The sequence below is a fragment of the Pseudochaenichthys georgianus genome, unplaced genomic scaffold (genome assembly GCF_902827115.2).
Source record: "Pseudochaenichthys georgianus unplaced genomic scaffold, fPseGeo1.2 scaffold_1707_arrow_ctg1, whole genome shotgun sequence".
Classification (NCBI taxonomy): domain Eukaryota; kingdom Metazoa; phylum Chordata; class Actinopteri; order Perciformes; family Channichthyidae; genus Pseudochaenichthys; species Pseudochaenichthys georgianus.
The window spans coordinates 1,837-28,672 of record NW_027262499.1 but is presented as its reverse complement, the minus strand read 5'-3'; the positions used below and the strand labels follow the sequence as shown (position 1 = coordinate 28,672).

General features: G+C 45.4%; 1 protein-coding gene across 1 annotated transcript; it reads right to left on the bottom strand.

The window, feature by feature from the left end:
• Positions 1-220: 220 nt before the first annotated feature.
• LOC117441472 (myb-related protein A-like) lies at positions 221-25,909 on the bottom strand (the record flags this gene model as incomplete). Its single annotated transcript, XM_034077561.1, has 8 exons — positions 25,834-25,909; positions 19,667-19,697; positions 19,488-19,554; positions 19,297-19,368; positions 19,129-19,218; positions 14,423-14,643; positions 6,423-6,561; positions 221-321 (listed from the first exon to the last, which is right to left on the bottom strand). Coding segments are annotated over exons 2-8 (716 nt in total), but the record flags the coding sequence as incomplete, so codon positions are not given.
• Between the last annotated feature and the right edge of the window lie 927 nt (positions 25,910-26,836).

The window sequence follows — 26,836 nt, the reverse complement described above, 5'->3', positions numbered from 1 at the left end:
AAATAACTATAGGCCGTCTCTAAGTGGTCAGTTCTGGCTCAGGCTCTTGAACGCCTAGTGAGTGAACAGGTAAAGGTGTTTATATGTAACCATGACTTCCTGTCTGAGCATCAGTCAGGCTTCAGAAAGCAGCGCAGCACCATCACTGCCACGATGAACGTGTGAACGATGTGGAGAGTATCTAGATGATAAGCAGAGTTGAGCAGCTCTGTTTGCTGACCTGTCCAAAGCGTTGGACACGTGGATCATCTCATCCTGAAGCAGAGGCTGCTCAGTGTCGGCGTGTGCAGCCGTGCAGTGGCTGGTCTGAGAACTGCCTCTCTGAAAGGTCCATGTGTTCACTCTGATGGGCTGTCTTCTGAGTGGGTACACATCACTAACGGTGTTCCTCAAGGCTCTGTTTCAGGCCCACTTTTATTCTCCATCTGCATCAACAGCTCAGGGGAACATGTGGATGAAGCTACTTCACATCATGCGGATGATCCCGTGATGTTCTGAGAGGTCCCTCATTCAGGAGCTGCTGCTACATCACAGGCTGCTTCCAACACGACTCAGACTCAGCGCTCTGAACTAACGCTGCTTCTAGTGTGGATCAAACCAAGGTCACGCTCTTTCTAAAGCTGAGCAGACCCAGAGCCTGCTGTAGATATTGTAACTACGCAAGGACAAGTGCTCAAAGTGGTTCCTGTTACAAACACCTGGGTGTCTGCTTGATGGTCGTCTCTCCTCTAAACCTCAGGTCTCTAGCCTGCTGAGGAGCTGAGGGTGAGGCTAGGGTTCTTCTCCAGGAACACGTCCTGCTTCTCCTGGAGGCCAGGAAGAGGCTCTGTGACCTTTGACCTGTGCTGGACTCTGGGGATCTGGTCTATATGAATGCACCGGCCCATTGGCTGGTCCAGTCAGATGCTGCGTATCACAGCGCTCTGAGATGTGTGACAGACTGTAAAGCATTAACCCTTCACTGCCCCCTGTGTGTAGGGCTGGATGCTTCACTCTCTGCACGGAGGCTCAGTCTCTGGGACACTTCATCTCTAAGGAGGCTCAGTCTCTGGGACACTTCATCTATAAAGCCATGCTGGGTAACCTACCTTTTTATATCTGCTCTCTGATCTCATGGAGAATTGAAAGTACGTATTGCCTGAGATCTCATGATGTTGTTTTATTAAATGTGCCAAGTGCTCGGACTGTCTGAGGGAAGAAAGCTTTTAGATGAGCAGCTCCACTAACTTGGAACAGTCTGCAAAGCTGTTTGAAACTGAGCACTTTGGTTCCCCTGCATCACTCTGAAACTCGGCTGGGTGACATGCTGTGTGATACTCACGGTACCTGTCACTGTAAATCAGTTCATACACTTTTTCACCAATGATTTTCAATGACCTCTCCATGACCTCTCAATGACCGTTACCTCATCTTCCATGACCAAAAAAAAAATGACCACTGAAAATGGTTTATTTGAACATGGAACAGGAAAATAAGGTCTGCATATGAAACATGTTGTGCCTATCTAAAACAAATCACATAGTAGCTTACTAGCTTCTACTCGCTGAAGCAACTGTAGTCAGGGAGGAAAACTCATCAGGTGTGAAAAAGGTGACAAGGACCCGAGCCCCCGACCCGACGGATATCAGCTTTAAAATGAGGAATAACAGGATGTTAGCCGTCAGAGCAACTAAAGCAGCCGGTAGTAATAACAGAAACGCCAAAGAGTCACATCTAATATAAATATATAAAAGCATTTATTTTAATTGTGTAGCGGTCAGTTTATCATTCTGGCTGTTGAGCATTTTGAAAATGTATTTTCATGCCTCTGAAAGGCTTAGTCTTTCTGTCTGTAAAGCCACTGGTGTGAAGTAACTAAGTTCATCAACTCAACAAGTACTATACGTGGGTACAATTTTGAGATACTTGTACTTTATTAAGTATTTCAATGTTTTGCTACTATGTTCTTCTACTCCTCTACAGTTCAGAGGTACATGGTGTACTTCTACTCACTACAGTTCAGAGGTACATGGTGTACTTCTACTCCACTACAGTTCAGAGGTACATGGTGTACTTCTACTCACTACAGTTCAGAGGTACATGGTGTACTTCTACTCCACTACAGTTCAGAGGTACATGGTGTACTTTCCTCCCCTACATGTATTAATACCTTTAGTTACTTCACAGATGAATGATGTGAAATATAACCAAGTGTTGAATCAGACTTCAGTTCCACCTGGAGTAAATCCACCAGCTACCCTGCAGTCTACAAAGTACTTCAGACTAGCTGCACCTCCACCAGCTACCCTGCAGTCTACAAAGTACTCCAGACTAGCTGCACCTTCACCAGCTACCCTGCAGTCTACAAAGTACTTCAGACTAGCTGCACCTCCACCAGCTACCCTGCAGCCTACAAAGTACTTCAGACTAGCTGCACCTTCACCAGCTACCCTGCAGTCTACAAAGTACTTCAGACTAGCTGCACCTTCACCAGCTACCCTGCAGTCTACAAAGTACTTCAGACTAGCTGCACCTTCACCAGCTACCCTGCAGTCTACAAAGTACTTCAGACTAGCTGCACCTTCACCAGCTACCCTGCAGTCTACAAAGTACTTCAGACTAGCTGCACCTTCACCAGCTACCCTGCAGTCTACAAAGTACTTCAGACTAGCTGCACCTCCACCAGCTACCCTGCAGTCTACAAAGTACTTCAGACTAGCTGCACCTTCACCAGCTACCCTGCAGTCTACAAAGTACTTCAGACTAGCTGCACCTCCACCAGCTACCCTGCAGTCTACAAAGTACTTCAGACTAGCTGCACCTTCACCAGCTACCCTGCAGTCTACAAAGTACTTCAGACTAGCTGCACCTTCACCAGCTACCCTGCAGTCTACAAAGTACTTCAGACTAGCTGCACCTTCACCAGCTACCCTGCAGTCTACAAAGTACTTCAGACTAGCTGCACCTTCACCAGCTACCCTGCAGTCTACAAAGTACTTCAGACTAGCTGCACCTTCACCAGCTACCCTGCAGTCTACAAAGTACTTCAGACTAGCTGCACCTTCACCAGCTACCCTGCAGTCTACAAAGTACTTCAGACTAGCTGCACCTCCACCAGCTACCCTGCAGTCTACAAAGTACTTCAGACTAGCTGCACCTCCACCAGCTACCCTGCAGTCTACAAAGTACTTCAGACTAGCTGCACCTCCACCAGCTACCCTGCAGTCTACAAAGTACTTCAGACTAGCTGCTCCTTCACCAGCTACCCTGCAGTCTACAAAGTACTTCAGACTAGCTGCACCTCCACCAGCTACCCTGCAGTCTACAAAGTACTTCAGACTAGCTGCTCCTCCACCAGCTACCCTGCAGTCTACAAAGTACTTCAGACTAGCTGCACCTTCACCAGCTACCCTGCAGTCTACAAAGTACTTCAGACTAGCTGCACCTCCACCAGCTACCCTGCAGTCTACAAAGTACTTCAGACTAGCTGCACCTTCACCAGCTACCCTGCAGTCTACAAAGTACTTCAGACTAGCTGCACCTCCACCAGCTACCCTGCAGTCTACAAAGTACTTCAGACTAGCTGCACCTTCACCAGCTACCCTGCAGTCTACAAAGTACTTCAGACTAGCTGCACCTTCACCAGCTACCCTGCAGTCTACAAAGTACTTCAGACTAGCTGCACCTTCACCAGCTACCCTGCAGTCTACAAAGTACTTCAGACTAGCTGCACCTTCACCAGCTACCCTGCAGTCTACAAAGTACTTCAGACTAGCTGCACCTTCACCAGCTACCCTGCAGTCTACAAAGTACTTCAGACTAGCTGCACCTTCACCAGCTACCCTGCAGTCTACAAAGTACTTCAGACTAGCTGCACCTCCACCAGCTACCCTGCAGTCTACAAAGTACTTCAGACTAGCTGCTCCTCCACCAGCTACCCTGCAGTCTACAAAGTACTTCAGACTAGCTGCACCTTCACCAGCTACCCTGCAGTCTACAAAGTACTTCAGACTAGCTGCACCTTCACCAGCTTTGAGAACACTTTCATGATCAATCATTATAAAACATATATATATATTATTCTGAAATGGACCAATCTGCACAACGACTACTTTCACTGTCTTTCACTATATTTAGATGAGAATACTTTCTACTTTCACTTGAGGAACATTTTGAATGCAGGACTTTCACTGTAACAGAGTATTCCTACACTCTAGTACTTCTACTTTGACTCAAGTACAAGACCTGAGTACTTCTACTTTTACTCAAGTACAAGATCTGAGTACTTCTACTTTTATTAAGTACAAGATCTGAGTACTTCTACTTTTATTAAGTACAAGATCTGAGTACTTCTACTAAAGTACAAGATCTGAGTACTTCTACTTTTATTAAGAACAAGATCTGAGTAGCCTACTTCTACTCAAGTACAAGATCTGAGTACTTATACTTTTATTAAGAACAAGATCTGAGTAGCCTACTTCTACTAAAGTACAAGATCTGAGTACTTCTACTTTTACTCTAGCACAATATATATACTTATACCACCTCTGTTTATAGCCTATGAAAAAAACTATTAGAAAACGGAGGCTAAAGCTAACGTTAGCAGATAGTGACAATGTATGCTAGCTAGCTCAACGATTCTTTAAATGATATTGCGACAGAAAAAAATGTCAGTTCACATCACGCTCTGCGCTCCGACAGGGAGCTCTGCTCTGAACAGCTGTTCACCAGCGGCTCAGTCTGTGCAGCAGTGACTCCGCACAGTTAACGAACGCACCGTAGATAATGTAGCTGACCCTCATCCCGGAGCAGCAGAGCTCAGCCGACAGGCAGGAAGCCTCGAGCACACAGCTCGCGCTTCATATATAAAATAACACCATGCGCGTCATGATGGCACATAACAGCTCGCGACCGCAGATCATTTCGGCGGTTAGATAAAATGTAAGTTATATTTGACGCAACTTTAGTTACATTTCCATGACTTTTCCAAAACTTTGGGAAAAATATTGTTTTCCAGGGCCTGGAATTTGCATTTTGAATTTCTATGACTTTTCCAGGTTTTCAATGACCGTACGAACCCTGCTAAATAGAGTTTGTAAACTGTACTCTGTACATTATGTTGCATGTCATCCTTATTGTTGTTCTGTTGTTTCTATGTTACATGTGTAACTAATGTCCTGCAGGCTGAAGAAGAGATCTTTTGATCTCAAGGGGCTTCACCTGGGGCCTGTACTACGAACCTGGTTCAACCTAACCTGGATATGTTGGAGTTAGCCGGTTGGCCTAATCCAAAACATACGCGCTCTCGCTAAACTGTCCTACGACGCTGGTTATCAAGTGGATCGCTCAAGCCAGCCGTGTCCTATCTAGTTAGGTGCGCGTTCACATGAAAGGGGTGGTATCTGGAGCATTCGACCAATCACAAACATGGAGAAGCGCACTGACAGCGCAGCGTCATACTTCCTGAATGAAAAGTCAACTTTAATACTAGTCAAAAATGAAGAAGTTAAGCTTTAAACATCCATGACTTAAACACTTGATCAGGATCAAAGCCTCAGAGCTGCAGCTGCAAGGTGAACACAGCTGGGACAGAACACGTGTTTGAATGCGTACACTAACAGGTTCATGATATCACTGCCCGTCTAAGACACCATCTGACTTTCATTACATTTGTCTCGAGTGTTTCGTCAACTTATGTGTTGCTTAAAATAATACTTCTGCATCCAGTCTGTGACGCTGTGAGTGCTGCACGGCCAGATACGGCTCAGTGACTCAGATCAGGAGATATGTGATACATTATGAAGTGATGTGCCGCGGACTGTACTTAATGTACTCTGATCCGGGTACTGATGTTGTGGCAGATATGTAAGTAAGCTTTCTTCACGCTAATGTTATAATAGTCAGATTGCTCTGAAGATGGAGGTGATATTCTATTCATGTTCACGTTCACACAGTCGGTGATTTTTGCCGGCCGTCTTTCCTGCGACGGCAGTTTTTCTGTATTTCCTTTCTCCTGTGATATGACTTGATCGCTTTAAACTCCGCACACTGAGCTCTGATTGGTCAGCAGGCGGTGCTTTCACTGAGTTGAGCTCTTAGCCTGCAACCTAACCTGCTCCCGACCAGGTTAGCTGCTTAGCATATATTACCATGGAGATCTAGCCGCTAAAAAGAGAACCAGCTTCGGATGACCGGAAAGCCGGAGTTTTCCCTGAATTTAGCCGGCTAAGAGAAAATCCTGCTTCGCAGTATACCCCCCAGGTTAAAGAAAGGCTACAAACAAAACCAGAAACATGTACTTAAGTACAGTAACAAAGTATTTGTACTCCACTACTTCCCAGCTCTGATGTCTACACTGCAGAGGGTGTGTGTGTGTGTGTGTGTGTGTGTGTGTGTGTGTGTGTGTGTGTGTGTGTGTGTGTGTGTGTGTGTGTGTGTGTGACCTTGCTGGGGATGCTGGCAGTGCGGGGGGGCCTGGAGGCGGAGCTGCAGGAGTGGAGGAGCAGCACCTCCAGGTAGCCCTCCTTCTCCACCTTCCTCTTCAGGGTGGAGTTCCAGTGGTTCTTGATGGAGTTATCGGTCCTGGGATTTAGAACACACTCTCAGTTCCAAACAAACAACGTGTTTACATAACGCCACTGTTGTTTACAGAACGCCACTGTTGTTTACAGAACGCCACTGTTGTTTACAGAACGCCACTGTTGTTTACAGAACACCACTGTTGTTTACAGAACGCCACTGTTGTTTACAGAACGCCACTGTTGTTTACAGAACGCCACTGTTGTTTACAGAACACCACTGTTGTTTACAGAACACCACTGTTGTTTACAGAACGCCACTGTTGTTTACAGAACGCCACTGTTGTTTACATAACGCCACTGTTGTTTACAGAACGCCACTGTTGTTTACAGAACGCCACTGTTGTTTACATAACACCACTGTTGTTTACAGAACGCCACTGCTGTTTACAGAACGCCACTGTTGTTTACAGAACGCCACTGTTGTTTACAGAACGCCACTGTTGTTTACAGAACACCACTGTTGTTTACAGAACACCACTGTTGTTTACAGAACGCCACTGTTGTTTACAGAACGCCACTGTTGTTTACAGAACACCACTGTTGTTTACAGAACGCCACTGTTGTTTACAGAACACCACTGTTGTTTACATAACGACACTGTTGTTTACAGAACACCACTGTTGTTTACAGAACGCCACTGTTGTTTACATAACACCACTGTTGTTTACAGAACGCCACTGTTGTTTACAGAACGCCACTGTTGTTTACATAACACCACTGTTGTTTACAGAACGCCACTGTTGTTTACAGAACGCCACTGTTGTTTACAGAACGCCACTGTTGTTTACAGAACGCCACTGTTGTTTACAGAACGCCACTGTTGTTTACATAACACCACTGTTGTTTACAGAACGCCACTGCTGTTTACAGAACGCCACTGTTGTTTACAGAACGCCACTGTTGTTTACAGAACGCCACTGTTGTTTACAGAACGCCACTGTTGTTTACAGAACACCACTGTTGTTTACAGAACGCCACTGTTGTTTGAACGCCACTGTTGTTTACATAACGACACTGTTGTTTACATAACGACACTGATGTTTACAGAACGCCACTGTTGTTTACAGAACACCACTGTTGTTTACATAACGCCACTGTTGTTTGAACGCCACTGTTGTTTACATAACGACACTGTTGTTTACATAACGACACTGATGTTTACAGAACGCCACTGTTGTTTACAGAACGCCACTGTTGTTTACATAACGCCACTGGTGTTTACATAACGCCACTGTTGTTTACATAACGCCACTGTTGTTTACATAACACCACTGTTGTTTACATAACACCACTGTTGTTTACAGAACGCCACTGTTGTTTACAGAACGCCACTGTTGTTTACATAACGCCACTGTTGTTTACAGAACACCACTGTTGTTTACATAACGCCACTGTTGTTTACATAACGCCACTGTTGTTTACAGAACACCACTGTTGTTTACAGAACACCACTGTTGTTGACATAACGCCACTGTTGTTTACAGAACACCACTGTTGTTTACATAACGCCACTGTTGTTTACATAACGCCACTTGTTTACAGAACGCCACTGTTGTTTACATAACGCCACTGTTGTTTGAACGCCACTGTTGTTTACATAACGACACTGTTGTTTACATAACGACACTGTTGTTTACAGAACGCCACTGTTGTTTACAGAACGCCACTGTTGTTTACATAATGCCACTGTTGTTTACATAACGCCACTGTTGTTTACAGAACGCCACTGTTGTTTACATAACGCCACTGTTGTTTACAGAACGCCACTGTTGTTTACATAACGCCACTGTTGTTTACAGAACGCCACTGTTGTTTACATAACGCCACTGTTGTTTACAGAACGCCACTGTTGTTTGAACGCCACTGTTGTTTACATAACCCCACTGTTGTTTACATAACGCCACTGTTGTTGTTTACATAACGCCACTGTTGTTTACATAACGCCACTGTTGTTTGAACGCCACTTTTGTTTACATAACGCCACTGTTGTTTACATAACGCCACTGTTGTTGTTTACATAACGCCACTGTTGTTTACAGAACGCCACTGTTGTTTACAGAACACCACTGTTGTTTACAGAACACCACTGTTGTTTACAGAACGCCACTGTTGTTTACAGAACGCCACTGTTGTTTACAGAACGCCACTGTTGTTTACAGAACACCACTGTTGTTTACAGAACACCACTGTTGTTTACAGAACACCACTGTTGTTTACAGAACGCCACTGTTGTTTACAGAACGCCACTGTTGTTTACATAACACCACTGTTGTTTACAGAACGCCACTGTTGTTTACAGAACGCCACTGTTGTTTACATAACACCACTGTTGTTTACAGAACGCCACTGCTGTTTACAGAACGCCACTGTTGTTTACAGAACGCCACTGTTGTTTACAGAACACCACTGTTGTTTACAGAACACCACTGTTGTTTACAGAACGCCACTGTTGTTTACAGAACGCCACTGTTGTTTACAGAACACCACTGTTGTTTACAGAACACCACTGTTGTTTACAGAACGCCACTGTTGTTTACAGAACACCACTGTTGTTTACATAACGACACTGTTGTTTACAGAACACCACTGTTGTTTACAGAACGCCACTGTTGTTTACATAACACCACTGTTGTTTACAGAACGCCACTGTTGTTTACAGAACGCCACTGTTGTTTACATAACACCACTGTTGTTTACAGAACGCCACTGCTGTTTACAGAACGCCACTGTTGTTTACAGAACGCCACTGTTGTTTACAGAACGCCACTGTTGTTTACAGAACGCCACTGTTGTTTACATAACACCACTGTTGTTTACAGAACGCCACTGCTGTTTACAGAACGCCACTGTTGTTTACAGAACGCCACTGTTGTTTACAGAACGCCACTGTTGTTTACAGAACGCCACTGTTGTTTACAGAACGCCACTGTTGTTTACAGAACACCACTGTTGTTTACAGAACGCCACTGTTGTTTACAGAACACCACTGTTGTTTACATAACGCCACTGTTGTTTGAACGCCACTGTTGTTTACATAACGACACTGTTGTTTACATAACGACACTGATGTTTACAGAACGCCACTGTTGTTTACAGAACGCCACTGTTGTTTACATAACGCCACTGGTGTTTACATAACGCCACTGTTGTTTACATAACGCCACTGTTGTTTACATAACACCACTGTTGTTTACATAACACCACTGTTGTTTACAGAACGCCACTGTTGTTTACAGAACGCCACTGTTGTTTACATAACGCCACTGTTGTTTACAGAACACCACTGTTGTTTACATAACGCCACTGTTGTTTACATAACGCCACTGTTGTTTACAGAACACCACTGTTGTTTACAGAACACCACTGTTGTTGACATAACGCCACTGTTGTTTACAGAACACCACTGTTGTTTACATAACGCCACTGTTGTTTACATAACGCCACTTGTTTACAGAACGCCACTGTTGTTTACATAACGCCACTGTTGTTTGAACGCCACTGTTGTTTACATAACGACACTGTTGTTTACATAACGACACTGTTGTTTACAGAACGCCACTGTTGTTTACAGAACGCCACTGTTGTTTACATAATGCCACTGTTGTTTACATAACGCCACTGTTGTTTACAGAACGCCACTGTTGTTTACATAACGCCACTGTTGTTTACAGAACGCCACTGTTGTTTACATAACGCCACTGTTGTTTACAGAACGCCACTGTTGTTTACATAACGCCACTGTTGTTTACAGAACGCCACTGTTGTTTGAACGCCACTGTTGTTTACATAACCCCACTGTTGTTTACATAACGCCACTGTTGTTGTTTACATAACGCCACTGTTGTTGTTTACATAACGCCACTGTTGTTTACATAACGCCACTGTTGTTTGAACGCCACTTTTGTTTACATAACGCCACTGTTGTTTACATAACGCCACTGTTGTTGTTTACATAACGCCACTGTTGTTTACATAACGCCACTGTTGTTTACAGAACGCCACTGTTGTTTACATAACGCCACTGTTGTTTACAGAACGCCACTGTTGTTTACAGAACGCCACTGTTGTTTACAGAACGCCACTGTTGTTTACATAACGCCACTGTTGTTTACATAACGCCACTGTTGTTTGAACGCCACTGTTGTTTACATAACGACACCGTTGTTTACATAACAACACTGTTGTTTACAGAACGCCACTGTTGTTTACAGAACACCACTGTTGTTTACATAACGCCACTGTTGTTTACATAACACCACTGTTGTTTACATAACGACACTGTTGTTTACATAACGCCACTGTTGTTTGAAAGCCACTGTTGTTTACATAACGCCACTGTTGTTTACATAACGCCACTGTTGTTTACAGAACACCACTGTTGTTTACATAACGCCACTGTTGTTTGAACGCCACTGTTGTTTACATAACGCCACTGTTGTTTACATAACGAGACTGTTGTTTACAGAACGCCACTGTTGTTTACATAACGCCACTGTTGTTTACATAACGCCACTGTTGTTTACATAATGCCACTGTTGTTTACATAACGCCACTGTTGTTTACAGAACGCCACTGTTGTTTACAGAACGCCACTGTTGTTTACAGAACGCCACTGTTGTTTACATAACGCCACTGTTGTTTACAGAACGCCACTGTTGTTTACATAACGCCACTGTTGTTTACAGAACGCCACTGTTGTTTACATAACGCCACTGTTGTTTACATAACGCCACTGTTGTTTACAGAACGCCACTGTTGTTTACAGAACGCCACTGTTGTTTACATAACGCCACTGTTGTTTGAACGCCACTGTTGTTTACATAACGACACCGTTGTTTACATAACAACACTGTTGTTTACATAACGCCACTGTTGTTTACATAACGCCACTGTTGTTTACAGAACGCCACTGTTGTTTACATAACGCCACTGTTGTTTACATAACGCCACTGTTGTTTACAGAACGCCACTGTTGTTTACATAACGCCACTGTTGTTTACATAACGCCACTGTTGTTTGAACGCCACTGTTGTTTACATAACGACACCGTTGTTTACATAACAACACTGTTGTTTACAGAACGCCACTGTTGTTTACAGAACACCACTGTTGTTTACATAACGCCACTGTTGTTTACATAACACCACTGTTGTTTACATAACGACACTGTTGTTTACATAACGCCACTGTTGTTTGAAAGCCACTGTTGTTTACATAACGCCACTGTTGTTTACATAACGCCACTGTTGTTTACAGAACACCACTGTTGTTTACATAACGCCACTGTTGTTTGAACGCCACTGTTGTTTACATAACGCCACTGTTGTTTACATAACGAGACTGTTGTTTACAGAACGCCACTGTTGTTTACATAACGCCACTGTTGTTTACATAACGCCACTGTTGTTTACATAATGCCACTGTTGTTTACATAACGCCACTGTTGTTTACAGAACGCCACTGTTGTTTACAGAACGCCACTGTTGTTTACAGAACGCCACTGTTGTTTACATAACACCACTGTTGTTTACATAACACCACTGTTGTTTACATAACGCCACTGTTGTTTACATAACGACACTGTTGTTTACATAACGACACTGTTGTTTACATAACGCCACTGTTGTTTACATAACGCCACTGTTGTTTGAACGTCACTGTTGTTTACATAACGACACTGTTGTTTACATAACGACACTGTTGTTTACAAAACACCACTGTTGTTTACAGAACGCCACTGTTGTTTACATAACGCCACTGTTGTTTACAGAACGCCACTGTTGTTTACAGAACGCCACTGTTGTTTACATAACGCCACTGTTGTTTACAGAACGCCACTGTTGTTTACATAACGCCACTGTTGTTTACAGAACAACACTGTTGTTTACAGAACACCACTGTTGTTTACATAACGCCACTGTTGTTTACATAACCCCACTGTTGTTTACATAACGCCACTGTTGTTTACAGAACAACACTGTTGTTTACAGAACACCACTGTTGTTTACATAACGCCACTGTTGTTTACAGAACGCCACTGTTGTTTACATAACGCCACTGTTGTTTACATAACGCCACTGTTGTTTACAGAACGCCACTGTTGTTTACATAACGCCACTGTTGTTTGAACGCCACTGTTGTTTACAGAACGCCACTGTTGTTTACAGAACGCCACTGTTGTTTACATAACACTACTGTTGTTTACATAATGCCACTGTTGTTTACATAACGCCACTGTTGTTTACATAACGCCACTGTTGTTTGAACGCCACTGTTGTTTACATAACGCCACTGTTGTTTACAGAACGCCACTGTTGTTTACAGAACGCCACTGTTGTTTACAGAACGCCACTGTTGTTTACAGAACGCCACTGTTGTTTACATAACACTACTGTTGTTTACATAATGCCACTGTTGTTTACATAACGCCACTGTTGTTTACATAACACTACTGTTGTTTACATAATGCCACTGTTGTTTACATAACGACACTGTTGTTTACATAACGACACTGTTGTTTACATAACGCCACTGTTGTTTGAACGTCACTGTTGTTTACATAACGACACTGTTGTTTACATAACGACACTGTTGTTTACAAAACACCACTGTTGTTTACAGAACGCCACTGTTGTTTACATAACGCCACTGTTGTTTACAGAACACCACTGTTGTTTACATAACGCCACTGTTGTTTACAGAACGCCACTGTTGTTTACATAACGCCACTGTTGTTTACAGAACGCCACTGTTGTTTACATAACGCCACTGTTGTTTACAGAACAACACTGTTGTTTACAGAACACCACTGTTGTTTACATAACGCCACTGTTGTTTACATAACCCCACTGTTGTTTACATAACGCCACTGTTGTTTACAGAACAACACTGTTGTTTACAGAACACCACTGTTGTTTACATAACGCCACTGTTGTTTACAGAACGCCACTGTTGTTTACATAACGCCACTGTTGTTTACATAACGCCACTGTTGTTTACATAACGCCACTGTTGTTTACAGAACGCCACTGTTGTTTACATAACGCCACTGTTGTTTGAACGCCACTGTTGTTTACAGAACGCCACTGTTGTTTACAGAACGCCACTGTTGTTTACATAACACTACTGTTGTTTACATAATGCCACTGTTGTTTACATAACGCCACTGTTGTTTACATAACGCCACTGTTGTTTGAACGCCACTGTTGTTTACATAACGCCACTGTTGTTTACATAACGCCACTGTTGTTTACAGAACGCCACTGTTGTTTACAGAACGCCACTGTTGTTTACATAACGCCACTGTTGTTTACAGAACGCCACTGTTGTTTACAGAACGCCACTGTTGTTTACATAACGCCACTGTTGTTTACATAACGCCACTGTTGTTTGAACGCCACTGTTGTTTACATAACGCCACTGTTGTTTACATAACGCCACTGTTGTTTACATAACACTACTGTTGTTTACATAATGCCACTGTTGTTTACATAACGCCACTGTTGTTTACATAACACTACTGTTGTTTACATAATGCCACTGTTGTTTACATAACGCCACTGTTGTTTACATAACGCCACTGTTGTTTGAACGCCACTGTTGTTTACATAACGCCACTGTTGTTTACATAACGCCACTGTTGTTTGAACGCCACTGTTGTTTACAGAACGCCACTGTTGTTTACAGAACGCCACTGTTGTTTACAGAATGTTTAAAGGGTTGAACTGAACATTATTGGATGTCTGTTGGTTACGAGTGAAAGTATGAAATAATATGGATAGATATTTCATCCTGATTTGAAGCGAGGCCTCAAAGTAACATGCTAACATTAGCACGACTGTAGCTTCTGTGACTGTGTCTACCTGCCCGGCATGAGCTTGGACATGTCGGCCCAGCGGTTTCCCAGCATGCTGTGCGCCTGGCAGATGATGCGGTCCTCCTGCAGCGTCCAGCCGCTCTTCTTCACCGCAGGGTTCAGGTGGTTGTGCCAGCGCTCGCGGCACTGCTTCCCGTTGCGGCTCAGCAGGTGCTTGGCGATGAGCGACCAGCGCTTCACGCCGTAATTCTGCACCAGATCGATGACCTGCACAGGAAGTGACATCACATGCTCCCAGGTAAACAGAGTGTGGAGCATTACCTGGCGCAGGGTTGTGTCCCACGTCACTCTTCTGAGGAACAGTCCTGCTCTGAGATCATCAGGGCGGCGCTGTGAGAGATTTCCCCAACACTCGTCTGACTCTATATTGCAGGCGTCATCAGAGACAGTCTGTGTTTCGAGTTGTTTGCTTCTATACCAATATGTAATATATCCATGTATGGAGCTGTTGCTACAGCTGCCTCGCTCTGTGAGCAGGGAGCCATCTGGTCTCTGAGTGCAGTGACATTTAATATGAAGGGAATTCATTTTGTGAATTTTGTGTTGTGAACTTTGGAAATCTGCACATCTTCCAATTTCTAAAAGTCAGCTGTTCTGCGGTGATGTTTTAAAAACACAGAGCGTGTTCAGAGCTGAGCTGAGGCCTGTGCTACGAAGCCGGTTCAACCTAACCCGATATGTTGGAGTTAGCCGGTTGGCCTAATCCAAAACATGCGCGCTCTCGCTAAGCGGTCCTACGACGCGGGTTATCGAGTGGATCGCTCAGCCAGCCGTGTCCTCTCTAGCTAGGTGTTCACATGAGAGGGGCGGGATCTGGAGCATTCGACCAATCACAGACATGGAGAAGCTGCTGACAGCGCAGCGTCATACTTCCTGAATGAAGAGTGAACTCTAATATCAGACACATGAAGAAGTTAAACTTTAAACACGACTCAAACACTTGATCAGGATCAAAGCCTCAGAGCTGCAGCTGCAAGGTGAACACAGCTGGAGCAGAGCAAGTGTTGGAATGCGTCCATCAGCAGGTTCATGATGTCACGGCCGTCTAACACACCGTCTGACTCTCATCACCTCTGACTCAGAGTTTCCTCAACGTGTTGCTGACATAATGCTTCCTCCAGTCTGTGGCGCTGAGAGTGCTGCGCGGCCAGACACGCTCAGGGACTCGGATCAGAGACATGTGATACATCAGGAAGTGATGTGCCGCGGACTGGACTTAGTGTACTCTGATCCGGGTACTGATGCTGACTGGACTTAGTGTACTCTGATCCGGGTACTGATGCTGACTGGACTTAGTGTACTCTGATCCGGGTACTGATGCTGACTGGACTTAGTGTGCTCTGATCCGGGTTCTGATGCTGACTGGACTTAGTGTGCTCTGATCCGGGTACTGATGCTGACTGGACTTAGTGTACTCTGATCCGGGTACTGATGCTGACTGGACTTACTGTACTCTGATCCGGGTACTGATGCTGACTGGACTTACTGTACTCTGATCCGGGTACTGATGCTGACTGGACTTAGTGTACTCTGATCCGGGTACTGATGCTGACTGGACTTACTGTACTCTGATCCGGGTACTGATGCTGACTGGACTTAGTGTACTCTGATCCGGGTACTGATGCTGACTGGACTTAGTGTGCTCTGATCCGGGTACTGATGCTGACTGGACTTAGTGTACTCTGATCCGGGTACTGATGCTGACTGGACTTAGTGTACTCTGATCCGGGTACTGATGCTGACTGGACTTAGTGTACTCTGATCCGGGTTACTGATGCTGACTGGACTTAGTGTACTCTGATCCGGGTACTGATGCTGACTGGACTTAGTGTACTCTGATCCGGGTACTGATGCTGACTGGACTTACTGTACTCTGATCCGGGTACTGATGCTGACTGGACTTAGTGTACTCTGATCCGGGTACTGATGCTGACTGGACTTAGTGTACTCTGATCCGGGTACTGATGCTGACTGGACTTAGTGTACTCTGATCCGGGTACTGATGCTGACTGGACTTAGTGTACTCTGATCCGGGTTACTGATGCTGACTGGACTTAGTGTGCTCTGATCCGGGTACTGATGCTGAACTGGACTTAGTGTACTCTGATCCGGGTACTGATGCTGACTGGACTTAGTGTACTCTGATCCGGGTACTGATGCTGACTGGACTTAGTGTACTCTGATCCGGGTACTGATGCTGACTGGACTTAGTGTACTCTGATCCGGGTACTGATGCTGACTGGACTTAGTGTACTCTGATCCGGGTACTGATGCTGACTGGACTTAGTGTACTCTGATCCGGGTACTGATGCTGACTGGACTTAGTGTACTCTGATCCGGGTACTGATGCTGACTGGACTTAGTGTACTCTGATCCGGGTACTGATGCTGACTGGACTTAGTGTACTCTGATCCGGGTACTGATGCTGACTGGACTTAGTGTACTCTGATCCGGGAACTGATGCTGACTGGACTTAGTGTACTCTGATCCGGGTACTGATGCTGACTGGACTTAGTGTACTCTGATCCGGGTACTGATGCTGACTGGACTTAGTGTACTCTGATCCGGGTACTGATGCTGACTGGACTTAGTGTACTCTGATCCGGGTACTGATGCTGACTGGACTTAGTGTACTCTGATCCGGGTACTGATGCTGACTGGACTTAGTGTGCTCTGATCCGGGTACTGATGCTGACTGGACTTAGTGTACTCTGATCCGGGTACTGATGCTGACTGGACTTAGTGTACTCTGATCCGGGTACTGATGCTGACTGGACTTAGTGTACTCTGATCCGGGTACTGATGCTGACTGGACTTACTGTACTCTGATCCGGGTACTGATGCTGACTGGACTTAGTGTACTCTGATCCGGGTACTGATGCTGACTGGACTTACTGTACTCTGATCCGGGTACTGATGCTGACTGGACTTACTGTACTCTGATCCGGGTACTGATGCTGACTGGACTCAGTGTACTCTGATCCGGGTACTGATGCTGACTGGACTTAGTGTACTCTGATCCGGGTACTGATGCTGACTGGACTCAGTGTACTCTGATCCGGGTACTGATGCTGACTGGACTTAGTGTACTCTGATCCGGGTACTGATGCTGACTGGACTTAGTGTACTCTGATCCGGGTACTGATGCTGACTGGACTTACTGTACTCTGATCCGGGTACTGATGCTGACTGGACTTAGTGTACTCTGATCCGGGTACTGATGCTGACTGGACTTACTGTACTCTGATCCGGGTACTGATGCTGACTGGACTTACTGTACTCTGATCCGGGTACTGATGCTGACTGGACTTACTGTACTCTGATCCGGGTACTGATGCTGACTGGACTTACTGTACTCTGATCCGGGTACTGATGCTGACTGGACTTACTGTACTCTGATCCGGGTACTGATGCTGACTGGACTTAGTGTACTCTGATCCGGGTACTGATGCTGACTGGACTTACTGTACTCTGATCCGGGTACTGATGCTGACTGGACTCAGTGTACTCTGATCCGGGTACTGATGCTGACTGGACTTAGTGTACTCTGATCCGGGTACTGATGCTGACTGGACTCAGTGTACTCTGATCCGGGTACTGATGCTGACTGGACTTACTGTACTCTGATCCGGGTACTGATGCTGACTGTACTCAGTGTACTCTGATCCGGGTACTGATGCTGACTGGACTTAGTGTACTCTGATCCGGGTACTGATGCTGACTGGACTTACTGTACTCTGATCCGGGTACTGATGCTGACTGGACTTACTGTACTCTGATCCGGGTACTGATGCTGACTGGACTCAGTGTACTCTGATCCGGGTACTGATGCTGACTGGACTTACTGTACTCTGATCCGGGTACTGATGCTGACTGGACTCAGTGTACTCTGATCCGGGTACTGATGCTGACTGGACTCAGTGTACTCTGATCCGGGTACTGATGCTGACTGGACTCAGTGTGCTCTGATCCGGGTACTGATGCTGACTGGACTCAGTGTACTCTGATCCGGGTACTGATGCTGACTGGACTCAGTGTACTCTGATCCGGGTACTGATGCTGACTGGACTCAGTGTGCTCTGATCCGGGTACTGATGCTGACTGGACTCAGTGTACTCTGATCCGGGTACTGATGCTGACTGGACTTAGTGTACTCTGATCCGGGTTCTGATGCTGAGGCAGATATCTAAGAGCTTTCTTAACGCTGATGTTCTAACAGTCAGACGGCTCTGGAGATGGAGGTGATATTCTATTAATGTTCACGTTCACACAGTCGCTGATTTCTGCCGGCCGTCTTTCCTGCAGCGGCAGCTTCTCTGTGTTTCCTTTCTCCTGTGATTTGACTTGATCGCTTTGCACTCCGCACGCTGAGCTCTGATTGGTCAGCAGGCGGTGCTTTCTCTGAGTTGAGCTCTGAGCCTGCAGCCTAACCTGCTCCGGGGCAGGCTAGCCGCTGAGCATCAGTTACCATGGAGATCTAGCTGCTAAAAAGAGAACCAGCTTCGTAGGACCGGAAACCCAGAGTTACCCTGAAGTTAGCCGCTAAGAGAACATCCGGCTTCGTAGTATACCCCCCAGGTGTGACTTTTTTTAAAACTAAACAGACAGCAGTACCTAGCCGGCCCACTGGATGGCGCTGTGAGACAGAGGACCTCTGCACTGTGTGTAACGTGTGTATAACTGAGTGCTTACCCTCTCGTCCTCCGTCTGAGTCCACGGCCCTTTCACCAGCTCAGGATTCTTTATCTGCTGCCACTTCCGCTGACACTCCCCCTCTGACCTCTGACACACACAAACAGACGGTACTTCAGCAGCTGGATTCTCTGTGTGTGTGTGTGTGTGTGTGTGTGCTCTTCTCACTTTAAGATGCAGGGACACTGAAGGCCAGCTGTTGGATCCAAACTCTTTCACCACTCTGTGCAGCTTCTCCTCCTGAGGAGGAAGATCACCATCATCATCATCATCATCATCATCAGACTGATATGTCAGCTGTTCAGTGATGGTAATATCCTGACCCTGGATGTGTGTGAGAAACGAGGCGCTGCACCCACCTCGTCTTTTGTCCACGAAGGCTTCTGTACTGTCCCTCTGGAGAACCGTCCTTTCCGTCTCTTTGTGCTGAGACAGCGGTTAGATGATAGATAAAGTTTAATATTATAATTAACAACTCAACTCTGCCTCTGACACTTTATACAGGTGTGTGTGTGTGTGTGTGTGTGTGTGCTCTCACCAGGCCCTGCGGCTTCTGCTGCTCATCACTGCTGCTGAGGACAAACACACATCACTGTAACTGTAACACATTTGTATTGTCTACACCTCAGAGACTTAACGAGAGTGAACGCGCTGCAGTCCTTCCGTCTGCAGTGTAATAACAGCAATAACTAGTCACTGAACGTAATATGAAATACACTGATGTATAACATCAGGGACATGTTGGCAGTTATATGAAAACAAGGTGTATTGATTACAGCGTTTAAAATGTGTTAAAGAGCCTGTGACACGGTTTCCCCCGTCATCCAAACCATCACTTTGAGTACATATCGTCCCCTTCAAACCGTCACTGAACTGATTTTGGATATTTGTACTTTGATAACCATTAATCTCAATGTTGACCATTTTCTGGATCTTCTCGCGGATTCTTCAAGTCCCGCCAAATGATGGGTGAGTCATTGCGGGCACAGCGCTCCAGCTGCACCGTCCAGGATCCCAGCATCTGCATGTAAACCTTTATATATATACAGCCAGATGTAAACGCACGACGGCGCACACAGCAGCAAGCTCAGACAGCGAGGACAGGTTAATGTTGAACGTGTCTGAGAGCTCATATGAGGCTGAAGGATCGCTTTATGTTGTATCTGTTAGAAGTCTAGGAATGAGGTGCGTCAATATGGGCGATCATACGGTCATGTAGCCGGTGGTGGACTGGGACTAAAAATCATCCCGGGACTCTCGACCGGCCCACTTCGGTACCGCTAGTAAATTGTCAACGGGGGAAGCGGGGGATGTAAAATACAAATATAATGTATAATGTCTGTGTCTTTGACCTTAGCGCTGCTCGCCACCTGTGCCCTGTGCTACGAAGCCAGTTCAACAGACCCTGGATATGTTTGAGTAACAACAAACTAACAAACGAGATCTCGCTAAGCGGTCCTACGACGCTGGTTATCAACTCGGTAAATCAAGCCAGGGTTTCTCTCTCCAGCTGAGAGCGCGTTCACGTCTAAGACACGAGTGGGTCTGACTTTAATTACATTTGTCTCGAGTGTTTCGTCAACATAATGTGTTAAATAATACTTCTGCATCCAGTCTGTGACACTGTGAGTTGCACGGCCAGATGAGGCTGGAGAAGCTGACTCAGATAAGAAATATATGATACATTATGATATTATATGATCGATGATCTGATTGATGATGTAATATGAATGATAAGTGCGACACGTCGGCGTCTTCTCTGCATACGGCAGATTAAACTGTATTTCCTTTATCCTGTAATATGACTTGAGAGATTTAAACTCCGCACACTGAGTGGATCTCTTTTCTATAGACGCCGGAGGCGGGCAGCGTCAGGTAAAAGAAGTTATTTAGCCTTCTCAAACCTGAGCCTCACGCGCCGCCTATGGGGGATGTGCTAGTTACTTATCCGACCGGCCCACTTCGGTACCGGCCCATCGGGATTCGTCCCGATGGCCAGTCCGCCACTGCACCCAGCCCACGTAAACTGTCAACGGGGGGAGCCTCGCTGCGGGGAAACGGTGGACCTAGTGTCCCGATCGGAGTGGGAATAATAATAATAATCCGTGCATTTTATCCATTAATTTCCCCAACATCGTGGTAAAAAACCACACGTTTAATCCACGTTGTTGGTGTACTACAACTACAAAAAGCATCGGTTTGTTTTCTCATCAGGAAATGCAGACCGGCTCAAACAAACGATTTTTAATCATCATCCTCACGATCCTTTAATGTATCATATGTTCGCCGCATTGACATGAAAGCACTAATAAATGTAGTTTCATCCACTTGAGTTTACAACTACAAAACGATTTGTTTTTGTATCACATCCGACGGGAGGAAATTCAGCAGCTCTCACTCCCGATTTGTAATCCTAATGTAATCATCATCTTCACCACGATCATTTATGTTTATGTCGCCGAATTGACATGAAAGCACTGACAGATATGAATATACTGTAGTCAAACGTTATTAACGTGCCTAAACTCAGTAATTCACAATTTCTACGCATGACAACACACTTTGTCCGTGTTTGGCTCTCGAAGCGTTCCCGCATTGACGTCACTTCCGGCTTCCCCCAAAACTTCAAAATGAGTGAAGGAATTTCCCCACGATGTTCGAAATTATTGATATTTAACGAAACGGTATCGCTTTTTCTTTTTTAAACTGACGGTTCGAGATTACTAGTAGCCCAATATTTCATTGCACAACAGTTGTTGGGATGGTGTCACAGGCTCTTTAAATGAAAAGTCATGAAAGAGATAAGGAGGAGAAAAGGCGTGTTTAGTTATATATTTAATGTACAATGTCTGAATCCTCTGTAATGCGCAACAACGAACATTGGAGATGTGGAGGGCCGGTCCCCAGCAGCGCCCACCGGCCCCCAGGGAGGATTCAGCAGAGGATATTTAACAGCTGGAGAGGTGGAGCTGCTCTCTTCCCTTTGCTCACGAGAGCCAGAACACAGCTGTGTTTCTGACTGAACCATCTTCTGCTTGTAACATTACCGCGCTTTTTATTAATTAAAGTATACATTTGAACATTCTCAGAGACTCAATTAGTTTCCTTTTTAAAGCTTCTCTCCTGGACGCGAGTATAACGAACACAGTTATCAGACTTAATGTATCGATACCCGCGGCTGAAATATCGATACTTTCTCGGAAAACTAAATATCGATATATATCGCAAGATCGATTAAATTGCACAGCCCTATAGCATACCCTGCTGCGTCCAGTTCTCTGTAAACAGACAGGGTGGCTCCTGGTAGTTCATCTCACCTTCACCTGTAGTGTCTCCCGTTAAAAACCGTCTGTAGTTCCAACTGACCGCCGTTTGTAGTTCCAACTGACCGTTTGTAGTTCCAACTGTAGTTCCAACTGACCGTTTGTAGTTCCAACTGACCGTCTGTAGTTCCAACTGACAGTAGCTCTACCTAGCTGTAGCAGAATCTAGCCTAGCCTGTAAAAAGTGATTATAAAACAAGTGTGCAGTTCCAACTGACCGTTTGTAGTTCCGACCACCGTTTGTAGTTCCAACTGACCGCCGTCTGTAGTTCCAAGTGACCGTTTGTAGTTTCCAACTGACGGCTCTATCTAGCTGTAGCAGAATCTACCCTAGCTGTAAAACAGACATGTTAAAAAATAAGTTTGAAGATCCAACTGACAATTGTTAGATCCAACTGACCGTGTGTAGTTCAAACTGACCGTTTATATTTCAAACTGACCTATAGTAGCTCCAACTGACCGTTTTTAGATCTAACTGACGGTTTGTGGTTCAAAGTGAAAGTTGCGCTATGTAGCTGTAGCATAAGCTAGCCGCCGTTAGCCGGTAAAAAGTGACAGAAGTAGTTCTAGAAGTGAGATGGGAGGGTCAAACCGTGACTGTGTCCGGGGTTCTCTGTTCTCTGAGCCCAGGTGTGTGTCCGGCTGTCTGTCCGCAGGTCTGCCGCAGGTTTAACAGGGAGAAACGGGGAGCAACGGGGAGAAACTGGAGATTTGATCAGTTACCGGCGACCGTTGGCTCAGCTCGTGCGCTCTATTGTCAGGGGACGCCACGAGTCTCCTCTGATTGGGCAGGCCCTGCGATGACGTCACTTAATGTCTTTACTTGGCCAACTGACATATTTTGATTATAATAATAATAATAATAATAATAATAATAATAATAATAATAATAATAATAATAATAATGGATTACATGTTTTAATTAGAGCGCTTTTACAGGTGCTCAAAGCGCTTTACAATTACATATTACACATATTAGACATGTAAATGTCAATAATGTGGACATTACCCACAGGAGCAAATGCGGATAGAGTGTCTTGCCCAGGACACAACGGCCTGACGCAGTGTCGGCCGAGGCGGGTTTCGAACTGGAGTTCACCAACGCCCCTATATATAACATAAGGGATTTATCTTTTGATTTACAAACATTAATTTAGAAATGTAAGAAATATAATCAATAAAATAAGTCAGATTATCTTTTGCTAGACTTATAACTTCTCACTGTACATTTCACATTTATATTTCATTGAATATGCCATTCTTGCTCACTTAATGTAAATAATATCCCACTTTCATATTCCATTAGCTGTAATTTATATAATACGGTTTATTTTCTACTCTTTTTTTAGATTTAATTTAGCATTAATAAAGTATATCTTATCTCAAAGTACGTCTTCTATTTTCTCTTTACTGTATCTGCACTATACCTCAGATTCAGATTCTGTTATTATATCACACAACTACATTTCCCTGCATGCTTTGCGCGATGACGCTGGGCTGTGTCCTGCCAATCCCGCCCGTTGTGAGAATCTCCCGGCATGCCTTTCTGTAGGCCGAGAAGAAGCAGGAGAAGCGTCATGATGGAGTTATAAAGAGCTTTTTATTCATCTATTAAATCAGCTTCTTCCATGTTTCCTCAGAGAGAGTCTGTGGAGGATCGATAGAGACAGAGAGAGTATCTGCAGGCTGAGGTGAGCTCTGAGCGCCGCGGTTAGCTCCTGCTAGCACACAGCTACCGGTTTGAATCTGATAAACACATTAAAGACACACAAACACCACCTGAAACTGCTCCTAAAAACACCTGAAACTGCTCTTAAATACACCTGAAACTGCTCCTAAAAACACCTGAAACTGCTCTTAAATACACCTGAAACTGCTCTTAAATACACCTGAAACTGCTGCTAAATACCACGAGATCTCCACTAACAACCAGAGAGGTGTGTTTACATGATGAGCTACATGCTAACGGCTAGCCTGTTAGCCGCAGGAGCTAATGTTTTCTTTTTACAACATTTAAGGAACTTCTTTCCGGTTAGTGCCATTGGATAGTGCAAATGCAGTGTAGATAATAATAAAACCAACAGTTTACATGTGACAGAAATAAGAACTACAAACGAAAACAACAGTGACTAACAACAGAGTAACTAACATGAGTCTCACAATGAGACGCGTTTCCTGGCCGTTTCTTATGTAAAGTTCGTTCTTTCATCTAATAAAGTGGGGTTTAATATGATATGTATATATGATGTATATGTGTATATAGCGCTTCTTTAACCAGAAGCAGCCCGGGTTCTCTTAGCTTTGTTAGCCGCAGGAGCTAATGGTGTTAGCAGCATCCCGGGCTGTTTGAAATAATGCTGTCGTTTAAAAACAGAAGTTCTGTCACAAATCACAGAAGCACGCAAAGTGCGAGCGATGTGTTGGATAGATATTACAGCCATGCCGTCGGTTTCAGTGTTAGCTCACTGTTAGCCACCTGTTCGGCTAGCTACCGTGGAGCCTCGTGCTTCCGTTGGTGATGAAAACAGCCCCAGGAACTCTAGGACTTTACTTCAGGTAGCTAAACTACAGTGTAGGATAATACGATACGATCCCATGATACTTTAATGGTCAGATCAAGTCTGAGGTGCTCCTTGCATCCCAGCAGCTCCATGTGTGACACCAACAGACACACATCAAGACACACGAGAAACAAACATGGAACATCACAGCAGCATCAGAGAGAGACGCTCAAAGAGACTTCAGCGTGCATCTGATCTGGAGCTCTGTGTTCACTGAGAGGACAGGAGCACCGAGGATGCTTCGGGCTGACAGGAGCACCGAGGATGCTTCGGGCTGACCGGAGCACCGAGGATGCTTCGGGCTGACCGGAGCACCGAGGATGCTTCGGGCTGACAGGAGCACCGAGGATGCTTCGGGCTGACCGGAGCACCGAGGATGCTTCGGGCTGACCGGAGCACCGAGGATGCTTCGGGCCGACCGGAGCACCGAGGATGCTTCGGGCCGACAGGAGCACCGAGGATGCTTCGGGCCGACCGGAGCACCGAGGATGCTTCGGGCCGACCGGAGCACCGAGGATGCTTCGGGCCGACAGGAGCACAGAGGATGCTTCGGGCCGACCGGAGCACCGAGGATGCTTCGGGCCGACCGGAGCACCGAGGATGCTTCGGGCCGACCGGAGCACCGAGGATGCTTCGGGCCGACAGGAGCACCGAGGATGCTTCGGGCTGACTTTAGTGAATCTCCATCAGATGGCAGCAGTTCATATTCTCTGTCAGAGCATGCTTTGGGTCCAGAGGATGCTGCTGGAGCCTCTCAGGTTATTGTGGTCTGCGAGTCAAAGCCCTGCTTTCAAGTACAAACGTATTGGCATCAAACTGACCTGAATCACCTCCGATGATCTGACCGGTGGGTTTAGTGAGGAGACTGTTGATAGTGAAGACGTTCAGTTTGAGAGAAACAGCCGGTGCTGAACACGCAGATAGCTGTCACACGAAACATGTCTTTATTTGTACTTTTCTGGAAACTATTCATAATTGATCTAAAACACAGTAGGTAGTCAAAGCGAGTAATACATTTTAGGGCTGCACGATTTTGGAAAAGATAAATGTTATTTAGCATTAGCAGCCTTTAGCTTAGCGGTGGTGACGTGAAGTCATGTGACCGTGCTGTAGTTCCTTTATAGCCCAACATTAGCCTCCTTTAGCTTAGCGGTGGTGACGTGAAGTCAAGTGACCGTGCTGTAGTTCCTTTATAGCCCAACATTAGCCTCCTTTAGCTTAGCGGTGGTGACGTGAAGTCATGTGACCGTGCTGTAGTTCCTTTATAGCCCAACATTAGCCTCCTTTAGCTTAGCGGTGGTGACGTGAAGTCATGTGACCGTGCTGTAGTTCCTTTATAGCCCAACGTTAGCCTCCTTTAGCTTAGCGGTGGTGACGTGAAGTCATGTGACCGTGCTGTAGTTCCTTTATAGCCCAACGTTAGCCTCCTTTAGCTTAGCGGTGGTGACGTGAAGTCATGTGACCGTGCTGTAGTTCCTTTATAGCCCAACATTAGCCTCCTTTAGCTTAGCGGTGGTGACGTGAAGTCATGTGACCGTGCTGTAGTTCCTTTATAGCCCAACATTAGCCACCTTAACTTAGCGGTGGTGAAGTCATGTGACCGTGCTGTAGTTCCTTTATAGCCCAACATTAGCCTCCTTTAGCTTAGCGGTGGTGACGTGCAGTCATGTGACCGTGCTGTAGTTCCTTCATAGCCCAACATTAGCCACCTTTAGCTTAGCGGTGGTGACGTGAAGTCATGTGACCGAGCTGTAGTTCCTTTATAGCCCAACATTAGCCGCCTTTAGCTTAGCGGTGGTGACGTGAAGTCATGTGACCGAGCTG